The 12,089-nt window shown below is 36.0% G+C and overlaps 1 protein-coding gene across 1 annotated transcript in view; it reads left to right on the top strand.

Annotated features, from left to right (window-relative positions):
• Window positions 1-5,266: 5,266 nt before the first annotated feature.
• Window positions 5,267-12,089, top strand: part of LOC107752146 (phospholipid-transporting ATPase ID-like) — a 14,442-nt gene continuing 7,619 nt past the window's right edge. Inside the window, exons 1-12 of the mRNA XM_016568033.1 lie at window positions 5,267-5,275; window positions 5,404-5,465; window positions 6,181-6,253; window positions 6,377-6,447; window positions 6,628-6,710; window positions 7,747-7,905; window positions 8,531-8,619; window positions 9,218-9,405; window positions 9,724-9,932; window positions 10,081-10,127; window positions 10,205-10,262; window positions 11,377-11,492. Of these exons, the coding sequence (XP_016423519.1) occupies window positions 5,267-5,275; window positions 5,404-5,465; window positions 6,181-6,253; window positions 6,377-6,447; window positions 6,628-6,710; window positions 7,747-7,905; window positions 8,531-8,619; window positions 9,218-9,405; window positions 9,724-9,932; window positions 10,081-10,127; window positions 10,205-10,262; window positions 11,377-11,492 (1,164 nt within the window). The remainder of the gene's footprint in view (window positions 5,276-5,403; window positions 5,466-6,180; window positions 6,254-6,376; window positions 6,448-6,627; window positions 6,711-7,746; window positions 7,906-8,530; window positions 8,620-9,217; window positions 9,406-9,723; window positions 9,933-10,080; window positions 10,128-10,204; window positions 10,263-11,376; window positions 11,493-12,089) is intronic.

Consider the following 12,089-nt stretch of genomic DNA (forward strand, 5'->3'; position numbering starts at 1 on the left):
AAAGCAGATTCCCCTTGTTTTGTGTGAACCCTTGGTATTTCTAACTGACTCGATCCTAATGATCTGAGTGGTCTGTTAGGTTTATATTCAGTGAGCATATCCGCTATGTATTTAGGTCCTAGGCCATTGAGTGATTTATAAACGAGTAAAAGTACTTTAAATCAATCCTAAATATAACTGGAAGCCAGTGTAATTTAAGGCTACTTGAAAAAAAATCTATGTATCAGTATGAATAAGTGTAACACAAGTAGATAAGGAAGTTTAGATGTTCAATGTTTAAATCCCACGAGGGGATTTCAGCTGAGACCAGTAAGCAGCCACACAGAAATTGCTAAGAAAAAAGTACTTGAAACAGTACTCAGCTTGCCATCATTAATCAGATCTCCATCACAGGGCCAGAAATGCCAAGCATCTCACACTGGGACATTTTACTAATTCAATTCACACATCTACTGTATAGACTCAGCCTTGTATCTCCAGTGAGATGTTTTAACCTATATTGCTCTTTAGCTTGAGCTGCCCATCCTATGGCTCTTCCCATGATGCCCGCCTCTGACTGAGTCAGTCAGCATGTTTCCTGCACCCCCGAGTGAAGCGGAGGAAATGATGAAATCCCACTGCAACAGCGGCACACTTCACGTTTTGTTGCCTTCGGCTCACTACACAGACATTTAGTCGAGGGTCTGCTTCAGACAGGTTTGGCAGAGATGATGGTGTTGGCCTTTAATGTATAACTAGAGGTTCTTAAGAGCTTCCTGCACTGTCCCAGTGCATTATCTGCTTGGAAAGCAACGCTTAATGATAACATTCCTTCGTAAGCCATTTAATATGTAAACTACAGGGAAAGTTGTCTATCTTGGTCTTAGCCACCTTTGCCTCCGTTGGCCTGATTCAGGTTGAACCTAGCAGACCTCCTGAAGCTCTGTGGATGAGTTTTGCATGGTTTGCATGTCTGAGGGACACTTTGATAAACGCAGATTTAATTTAAAGCTTAACTTGATGTTCCAGACCCGTTTTAATCTTGCGTGTGACATGATGTTTGCATAACTAAAAGAAAAACATTTTCAAGGAAACATTTTGTTAGCCAAGTTTGGAAAGAAAACATCTGGTAAACCCAAATATTTGTATAGAGGTTACTTTTTGTTTTAGATTGAACTTTAAGCATCGGGCTTCAGCAGTGGTGTTTGGAAGTAACTAACTAGCCATGCTGCTAACTTAACTACATTTTTCAGTACTGTGACAGTAGTTTTCCCCCAAAACAACATACAATAAATATAATATTATATGAATTAATATTCTTATAAAATAATAAGAGTAAAATATTGATGGATTCATGTCATTACAAAAATACAGTATGCCTTTATCTTATAGTGAAATATTTACCTGATTTGTTTTTAATCCATTATATTGGTATGTTTTCTAGTTTTAGCTGTATAACTGTATCTGTTCAAGTTTGATGCTATTACTCTCATAGATATCCATTCATTCATTCATTCATAATAATGTGTGATTAAAAGCTATGATTAAATTTTGATATGATAATTATAAAAGATATTGCCTATTAACAGCTTTGTTGTTTGGTAGGCTACCTTTTGTTAGTAGCTTGTATTGTAACTAACTACTATTAAAATGTAGCTCTAACTTACACATATCTTGCAACTTGACAAACTGCAGTTTCAAAGAATCTCTCCCAGCACTGTTCTGCTGTCATCTCCAGACTGGAGTTTTAGGCAGTTACTGCATTTCTGAGGAATCCTGCTGCAAGTCGCTGCATGTTTTATACTGTCCTGAGATGCATGCGCTAAACAACATAAGCTACTTGTTGCAATCGAGACTCCAGACCGAACCATTTGACACTTATAATGCAGATTACAGTTCAGTGATCAATTTGAATGTTGTATAGTATATTGATAGTTTAGTTTAGTTTAGTCATTCACTGTTTTTGATGTTACAGTGTTGTGCTGCACTTGTTGCTAATCTTTTAGCTTTCCCACAGACTGTACAGAGACTGCATTGTACAAGTGTTCGCTTGTTTGTCATTAGCACTTCCTTCTATTGTATGATCTTTCAGCAGTTAATCAAAATGTTGCATTTCACAATGTTTTTCTCCATTCCCTCACAATTAACCAGACTTGAGTTTGCGTTGCACTGTTAGTGTTTGTGCATTCAGGGTTTATACTGTTACCCTGCATTGATTTGTATATATTATATTAGATTAGATTAGATTAGATTAGATTATATATATAGATACATAGATACACTGTAGACACACACAGTGACATTTACTTTTGTCTTCAGTGGGATTCTAAAGAACCCCTTGTTCAATGAACTGGCCTACTTTCAAAACCACTTAAGTGGTTTTAGTGTCTGTGTTTTCACACCCTCATAAATTGTCCTATTATTTATCTTTTTTTGTAATTAAAACCAACATTTATTAAAAGTAATAGCATGTAACACTTTAACTTCATTCATTCATTCATTCATTCATTTGCATGCTCTTTTGAATTTGTTATGACGTCTCTGGCCCAGTTTACAGTCAAATACCCCTCAGGGCACTGTACATTATCTTAAGTGGTGTGGAACAATAGTGACCAGAGCATGCCAGCACACACACAGGCATGTGGGGTATTCTGAGACACACAAAGCTCATCAGGAGACAGGATCTTACTTCTTTTGTATGCATATTTAACTTGAATTCACTCAGATGTAAGCCAGGCACGCATGTGTACACACTCCTTTGCTTTGCTTTTTTTTTTTTTTTTTTTTTAAACAAAACTGGGATAGTGTTATAATCACATTTCACAAGAAAACACAGGGAAAAAAATATTTAATGTTGGCTTTGTGTCAAAGGTGGAAAACAAGAGTGCACACAATAGCCCCTCAGAAAACTCTCACACACACACACACACACATATGACTGCATTTGACTTCTAGACTCTAGACAGTGTTTGTAAAATTGCCAGTCATTGTTTTTTCCTTCCAAAGAGAGGAAGGTTAGAGTATTGAGTGAGGATTTTCTAGGTGCTGCCTTAAATTCTTTATAGGGCAGTTGATGTGTGCCTATAACTATATATATTTTTTTCTGCTTAGAATTTATATGTATATGGTCACCATTTTTAATCACCTTTGAAATGAATTTTGAATTAAATTAGCACAACCCACAGGAAGTTGAACTGGGATTTAAATTAAAATGCCGGACATAAAATAACTCTATTTCAAGCATTTGAACTTGGTCTTTGAATTACAGTTCATTTTTCTTCTTTAAATTCAAATTCAATTTGCAATTCCGCAACCTCAATTTAAATTTCTTAAAAAACTCTCAGAAATGTAATTGGAATTTACAAGGCAAGTGTGTGCTTGGGAGAGCACGAGGGGATGATTTATAGTATGGGATTACTAAAACTGAAAGTTTTGCCTCTTTCTTTTTGTGGTTGAATTTTGTCTGCTTTTTTCCTCTTCGGCTCACACCTTACTTCATTAAGCACATCTTGCATATGTAATGTTTATGTAATATATTTTTTTATTTATAAAAATGGCAGTTTCAATAATTTTTTGTTTGTTTGTTTTCTCAGTGACTACTTTTTTTTGTTTTGCTGTACAGTGAGGGTACAGCCTAACCTTACTGTGGTGGCAGTGAGACAGGTGTTCCTGTAGCATGCGTGTTTGCAAACATATACTTGCATAATAATGTGGTTTTTATGTGTGCGTGTTGTGGCCTGTGCCTTGTCATTTTGCACCCCCTCAGAATCCCCTGTATTTGTTTCTGTGGTTTTTTTCCAACCACTTGCACTGTTTTTCACTCAGTGACCCCCTTATTTCTGTCCTATTCTGCCTATTTTGCTGTAAATCACTCCCTGCATCTTGTGCTGCTGTGTAGAATTCCCTTCACAAAGTTTGCACATTTGGCTTGGGTGTTGTCTCTGTCTCAGTACATGCTGTAATTGTTATATTTTTTTGGGCTCAATCATTACTGACAATTAGAGTGGGAAAGGTCTTATGCATTAAATTAGATTTTGCAGTGTAAAGACTCTGTATGTTGATTTTACAGATTACAATGAAATGTAGAATCAAAAATATGATGATAAATGATAATACCTTTGTTTTTTTTTGTTTTTTCTCCATACATTGGAAGAATACAATGACATGGGGCATTCAGACCTCAAAAAGGATAAAAAAGCACCAAAAAAGGCCAATGAAAGTAGTTATATGATGGCTTTTTATGAAGAAATGTACAAAATTAGAATAATTATTTACTTTTTCTCTTTTCTGACATAGTTCTCAAATAATTGTCATATGGCTTACTTTTAGGATACATTTACAGTGCTTTATCTGGTCTATTCAATGCTGTCTGCTAGCACTGAATGGAAGTGAGCAGCTTGAACATTCAGTTAAATATCTCCTTTTATGCTCCATGAATCTCAAGTCATCAAGTCACCCAGGTTTCAAACTGCATTCATGTGAGTAAATGATGACAGAATTCACACTTTTGGGTAGCTATATCCCTTTAAGGCTTCCAATTAAACTTGAGTAGGACATGTACTGATTTGTAACCCCTTAAATGTTTATTTTAGGTTTTCATAATGACTAGTTTTTTTCCAGTGATGTGGATAGCATAACCAAGCTGTGGCCGCAGTGGAAAACAGCCCTTCCAGAGGTGCTCTAGCATGTGTGCTGTATGTTTAAAACACACATTCTTAAACACACACACACACACATGTGGTTTCTATAATTAACTCAATATGATGATAAATGATAATACCTTTGTTTTTTTTGTTTTTTCTCCATACATTGAAAGAATACAATGACATGGGGCATTCAGACCTCAAAAAGGATAAAAAAGCACCAAAAAAGGCCAATGAAAATAGTTATATGATGGCTTTTTATGAAGAAATGTACAAAATTAGAATAATTATTTACTTTTTCTCTTTTCTGACATAGTTCTCAAATAATTGTCACTGGCAGCTTTTACTACAATACTCAGTACACGTCGAATTTAAATGCCCTTTACTTTGGCACACAGGCGTCATCAAGCAAACTTTCCTCTGAGCAGCAGAAAATCGTAACGCGAAAGGTTACGGATCTAAAATTTGTCAGCGGTGGACTGGAAAATTTGATACAGTTAGCAGGAGCCACCTCACCCTCAGCAGGAATACAATAGTCCTTATGTTCCTGCTGAGGGGAGTGGAGGGGAATTAGGGAATCGCACTCCTCGCCCCTCCTCTCCTCTCTCTCTAGCCTTCAAAAACTGGGATGAGCTGGTTTCTGGATGCAGAAGGTCTTGGCATTCTCTTCTGTCTTCAAAAATTTATTTATCCCATGAGAGCTTCTATTACATTTTTCTTTTTGCTATTTATTTAATTTCCTACATGATTTTTTTTTTCTTTTTCTTTTTTCCTCCGACAGAATCGCCACAGAAGTGACAGGCAGGTGAATAACCGTAAAGTGAATGTGCTCATCAATGGAAAGTGAGTGGCTGTCAAATTTTGTTTGTCAGTCTTGTTACCTACACACTTTTTTCAAACATGAATTTCACATGACACCAAATGCAGTCAGAGCTATTGTGGGTTCAACAGTTTGCCGTCAAGATGTTTTTTTTTTATATTGTTTATACAACTTTAGTTTTGGTATATGATCATGACCTGAGTGTCTCAGTAATATTTATCATATCACTAATACTATCAATGGTTTCATAAATTTTGCCTCTATACTGTAGCTCAAACCAGGTGCATTTTTTCCATATTTTGTTCAGCTAATGTGCATGCACTTTCTAGAGCCCAAAACTTTGGCCCATTTAACTGAAAGGTGGGATTTAGTGAGTGTTCTTCTCCTCATACTGTTAACCTGGAATGCTTTGAATTTTTAACTAACTACAAAACAAACACATCAGTCACAACAGGACACAGCTGTAGACACATCGAAAGGTTCTTCCTGTTGTTCTGACCTGTTCTCATGATGTTCTCTAGATTACACACAAAATGAATGGCTGCTTGATTGATGCCTCAGATTTCTATTTTTGAAATAATTTTCTTGGTGGTCCCTCATCAAAGAATGTGCTTTCATAATTTATGTTGAGTTAAATGGAAACACATGACCCACACACCCTGAGTGTTGCAACTTGTTGAAATCAGAATGATGTTGTTTATGCGTTAGACATCATTTGTTCTCTTTCTTTCAAAATAGACTGATAAGCGAGAAATGGATGAATGTGCAAGTGGGAGACATCATAAAGTTGGAGAACAACCAGTTTGTCACAGTAATACATTTTACAGATTTAGATTACATTAAATGTAATGTATATCTTTACTTAATGATTTAGGATCAGATGTAAATTGATATTAAATTAACATCACCTTGTCTCTCTGTATCATCCTCGCAGGCCGATTTGCTCCTGTTGTCCAGCAGTGAACCTCTCAACATAGTGTACATTGAAACTGCGGAGCTGGATGGGTAAGTACAAGAAACAGAAAAGAGGCATTGTTGTTTTTATGTATGTGCAGCTATATCAAATACCTTTGTGTTGTTTTAATGAAGCTGAAATATCTCATGTGAATATATATATTTTTTAATATGGAATACTGAATGCCTGATTTCATGTTTATGTTTTCTTTGTCGCTTTTTGTCACACAGAGAAACCAACCTGAAGGTTAAACAGGCTCTGACTGTAACAGGAGACATGGGAGACTATTTAGAGGCTTTGGCTGCATTCAATGGTGAGGAGAAAGAGAGAGAGAGAGAGAATTCCTTGCTCTAGTTGAAGGGATAGTTCACCAAAAATAAAAATGTTGTCATCATTTACTTACCCTCAAGTTATTCCAAACCTATAAGAGTTTCTGTTGAGCACAAAAGAAGATTACAGAATGTTGGTAACCAAAGGGGTAGATGGTTAGTTACAAGATGAAGTATTAAAAAAGTACAGACTGTTTAATGCTGCTCAGAGATGCATAAATGCAATTACAACTATATATTTTGATACTAGGAGCTGAAGAGAGTCAGAGCAGACATAGTTTAGTCTGGCATTTTCAGTATGCAGCTTTGCATCTTTACACTGAATTTTGAGAAGGCACAGACCAACCTTAATTTGGTTGTGTGAAGGTGCCTTATTTTAAAGAATAAAATTGAAATCGTATCCTATACAAATGATGAGGGACACACATCAGAGATGTGAGTGTGAGTTTTGTGAGATTTTGTCATTTGTCTGGGTTACTCCATGATCATACTCCTTCCATTCATAGAGAGCCAAAGGCCAAATATAAACAATTACTGACCCTGCCTACTCTGATCTCTCTTCCAGAATCTCTCCTTCATACAGATATTAATCTCATAAGAAGTCTTTACTAGTTAATAATTTAGGAAATGAATTGGAGTCAGCAACACACTTTTTTTGGCTTTTACAAATATGGAAAATAGTACAACTTTTTGTTTGCTGTGTTCTCCGATAGGAATCTCAACTTTTTTTTACTAGACAACAAGATAAAACTTTTGTTTTCTCCCAAGTAAAACCCCAGCTTACATGTCTCCTGTAGAGTTTCAAAAGAGAACAAAATAGTCTCATTTTGTGCTCAGAAGATATTAAAATCTGCTAAAATAAATGCAAACGTATAATTTTTTCCCAAAACCAAATTATCTGAGCTATGCCATTCACACACAAAAAAAGTTAATATGAATGAAATGTAACTGAGAACTCCCAAATCTTCTCAACTTCTGAGCAATAACATTTTCCTCTGGTCTTCTCTGTGCTTTCTTCAGGGGAGGTGTACTGTGAGCCTCCTAACAACCGTCTGGATCGCTTTATGGGCACGCTGACATTCGGCACACAGAAATACTCTCTGGACAACGAGCGAGTCCTGCTTAGGGGCTGCACACTCAGAAATACAGACTGGTGTTTTGGCCTGGTGTTGTTTGCAGGTAATAAATTCAGGCAGATGTGTGGTGTGTGCTCTGGAGCTGTCTGGTGTCCCAGTTCAATTCCTCTTTATTACTGCAGAGAATGTGTGTGGTGTATGCTTTTGAGGGTGTAAAATGGTTTGCCAGCCCATAGACTAAATAGACTAGATAAAAACGGACTTTTAAAGGGGTCATATGATGTTGCAAAAAAGAACATTATTTTGTGTATTTGGTGTAACGAAATGTGTTTATGCGGTTTAAGGTTCAAAAAACACATTCTTTTCCACATACTGTACATTATTGTTGCTCCTCTATGCCCCGCCTTTCCATTTGGGGTGGCGTTATGCAATCTTCCCACATTGTAACGTAGACATTTGGGGGCGTGTTAGAACGAGGCGTTTTAGGTAGGTGTGGTTGACTCTTCTATAAAGAATATCTCTTTGGATTTGAGACTTTAATCTTTGTAACTTTACAGATCTTCTTTATGCACCAAGAGCTTGTATCACTTCAAAGAGAAAGGAAAAATTTAAATCGCATCATATGACCCCTTTAAATAAATAATATTCTGGGTTTATGATTGAAATCATTAGTGGTTTGTTGTCCTGAAGGAAAAGTATCGTGATTCATATATATGTTATGTCTTCAGGCCCAGAGACTAAATTGATGCAGAACTGTGGGAAAAGCACCTTTAAGAGGACAAGTATCGATCGACTCATGAATGTACTGGTGCTCTTTGTAAGTTAAATGTCTAATCTATAGTTATTTTACCTCAAGATAAGCTCCACCTTTATACAGTATATGTGACCTACTAATAATTTTTATTTAGCAAGGATGCATTAAATTAAACAAAAGTGACTAAACACTTTTACTCTTAAAAAAAAAAAATTTTAAATGTAAAATTTTCCACAAAAAAATATTAAGCAGCACAACTGTTTTAACTGTGATAATGAGAAATGTTTCTGTTAAATCAGCATATTAGAATGATTTCTAAAGGATCATGTGACACTGAAGACTGGAGTAATGATGCTGAAAATTCAGTTTTATAAATTAAATTCGAAATAATTTACATTAAAATCGAAACGGGTCTTTTTAAATTGTAATAATATTTCACAGTATTACTGACTAAATAAATGCAGCCTTATAGTGAGCATAGGAGACCTCTTTCAAAAAAATCTAACGACCATAATCTTTGGAACAGTAGTGTGAATAAACTATAAAAAATGAACAGAAAAGTGAATATATTAACAGAAGACTATATTTGTTCATATGATATTTAATGTAATTGGTTAGTATGTAAGCAGATGGTTGGTAACTCTGTTTGATCTCTTTGTAGATTTTTGGGCTTCTGGCTCTGATGTGTATTATTCTGGCTGTGGGGAATGGGATTTGGGAAAACCATGCAGGGTCAAAGTTCAATGCCTTTCTTCCACGGGAAGAGAACACTGGGTTTTCAGCGTTCCTCACTTTCTGGTCTTACATTATAATCCTCAACACTGTGGTGCCCATCTCGTTATATGTCAGGTAGAGTGTGTTCATGCACTGCATATGTTTGTTTTCTGTGAAAAGTAACATTAATTCAAACTGTTGAGAAAAAATGTCTGAGACCACTTTTTTTTTTTTACATTTAAACCTGGAGGCAAGCAGAGTTTTAGGACTTGTGTTAGGACTGTAGAACTTGTAAAATGAAGAAATATTCTGCATAATTTCTAGGTATCTTTTGTCCTTTTGGCTGTAATGCTGCTGTAATGTTTGACTAAAATTGTTATGCTGATAATGCAAAAACTTCTGCACTAATTTAAGAAAATAATGTTATTTTCATTCTCTGTTTTTATATTGCAGTATGGAAGTAATTCGGTTAGGCAACAGTTACTACATCAACTGGGACAGGAACATGTATCATGCACGAACTGACACGCCAGCTGAGGCTCGAACCACAACGCTCAATGAAGAGCTCGGTCAGATCAAATACATCTTCTCAGACAAAACCGGCACGCTCACCCAGAACATCATGACCTTCAACAAATGCTCCATTAATGGGAAATCTTATGGTCAGAACCAATTCCACATGCATCAGTTGTTTATTATATTTATAGGCCTATATTATTTCAAAAGATTGCCAAGACATAAAACTCCCCTGGAGCGATCAAACAGCCAGATACTGTTTGAACTTTAAAGTGTGTTTTCTCTGCTCTACAGGAGATGTTATTGACCACTATAGTGGACAGAGGCTGGAGATCACAGAGGTGAGAAACAAAGTCTCAAACAATGGCAAGGGATTTTAATGAGTCTGCTGGGTTAATGAGTTTGCGTTTGGTAATAGGAAATGACACCAGTGGATTTCTCCTTTAACCGGCTTGCGGACCCAAAATTCATCAGGAGAGAAATATACACAGATCAAGCACTGTTTACAAGTGGAACAAATATATATATATAAATATACAAATATATTCTAAACAAATATATCGGTGGGGTTTGATGTGAGAAGACAATGGGGGATTGAATTTTTCACTAGAGGAATTGTTATTACAGATTATGGACTGATTTATTTGACCAGAAGTGATGGTTTAAAGTAAAAAAAAAAATTTATGAAGGATTTGTTTTTGTTTTTTACACATATGCATCTTTTTATGACACGTGGCATTGGAGTCATGTGGATTACTTGTGGATTATAGCGATATTTTTATCAGCTGTTTTAAATTGAATTCTGACGGCACCCATTCACTGCAGAGGACCGATTGGTGAGCAAGCACTGTAAAGCTAAATTTCTTCTAATCTGCTCAGATGAAGAAACAAACTAATCTACATCTCGGATGGCCTGGTGGTGAGTAAATTTAAAGCAAAATGTCTTTTTAGGTAAACTGTTGCTTTAAGAAGGCTCCATGGCTCTACTCATATAGTGTGTATTTTAAAATTGTGCGTTAAATTTGTGGTCTTTCTTTCAGTTCGTAATCCAGAGGGCAAGCTCTCGCTGTACTGTAAAGGAGAATATACAAATATATTCTAAACAAATATATCGGTGGGGTTTGATGTGAGAAGACAATGGGGGATTGACTTTTTCACTAGAGGAATTGTTATTACAGATTATGGACTGATTTATTTGACCAGAAGTGATGGTTTAAAGTTTAAAAAAAAAATGTATGAAGGATTTGTTTTTGTTTTTTACACATAAGCATCTTTTTGACACGTGGCATTGGAGTCATGTGGATTACTTGTGGATTATAGCGATATTTTTATCAGCTGTTTTAAATTGAATTCTGACGGCACCCATTCACTGCAGAGGACCGATTGGTGAGCAAGCACTGTAAAGCTAAATTTCTTCTAATCTGCTCAGATGAAGAAACAAACTAATCTATATCTCGGATGGCCTGGTGGTGAGTAAATTTAAAGCAAAATGTCTTTTTAGGTAAACTGTTGCTTTAAAAAGGCTCCATGGCTCTAGTCATATAGTGTGTATTTTAAAATTGTGCGTTAAATTTGTGGTCTTTCTTTCAGTTCGTAATCCAGAGGGCAAGCTCTCGCTGTACTGTAAAGGAGCAGACACTATCATATATGAGAGACTACATCCCTCCTGCAGTGAACTGATGAAGGTCACCACTGAGCACCTCAATGTGAGTCAACACCAGAGGGCTCTAGTGAGACTACAAAGAGAATATTTGTTTATCTCTCTCAGAGCTTCACATGCTATCTCACACACTTTAGACAATATAGCTCTGTTCCAAAACCTTGGGAGCTGCCTTTCTGTCTTCTGTCTACATAGGCAGTGAACTGATTAATTTTAAACTCAAATAGAACATCATAAGCAGGTGATCTCCATAGAAAACTGATTTACCCACAATAGGAGTGCCTGTCATACACAGAGTTACAGTTCATATACTTTAAATCTGGCCCATTAACCCTTGTGCGTCATTTAAAAAAAGTTACACATAGGTCCATAGTGGACAAAAATGTCCATTTTTGAAACCAAAAAAAAAGTTCTAGATGTTTAGGTTTATGAAAATGATTTATGAACGATGTTTTATATAAAATATATATTTTATGAAACATGTTGAACTCATGTTGAAAATCAAAGCCATAAATCTAAACAAGTTGTATTCCAAATTTGAGGTTGATATCTCAAAAAATGAGCTTTCAGTAAGATTTTGTTTGGGCGCAGTACCAAATTTTCCCCATTAGATGTCAGCAAAACTCTGCTGGTGCACACAGTG

This window comes from Sinocyclocheilus rhinocerous, unplaced genomic scaffold, assembly GCF_001515625.1.
Source record: "Sinocyclocheilus rhinocerous isolate Xijiao unplaced genomic scaffold, SAMN03320098_v1.1 scaffold1312, whole genome shotgun sequence".
Taxonomy (NCBI): Eukaryota; Metazoa; Chordata; class Actinopteri; order Cypriniformes; family Cyprinidae; genus Sinocyclocheilus; species Sinocyclocheilus rhinocerous.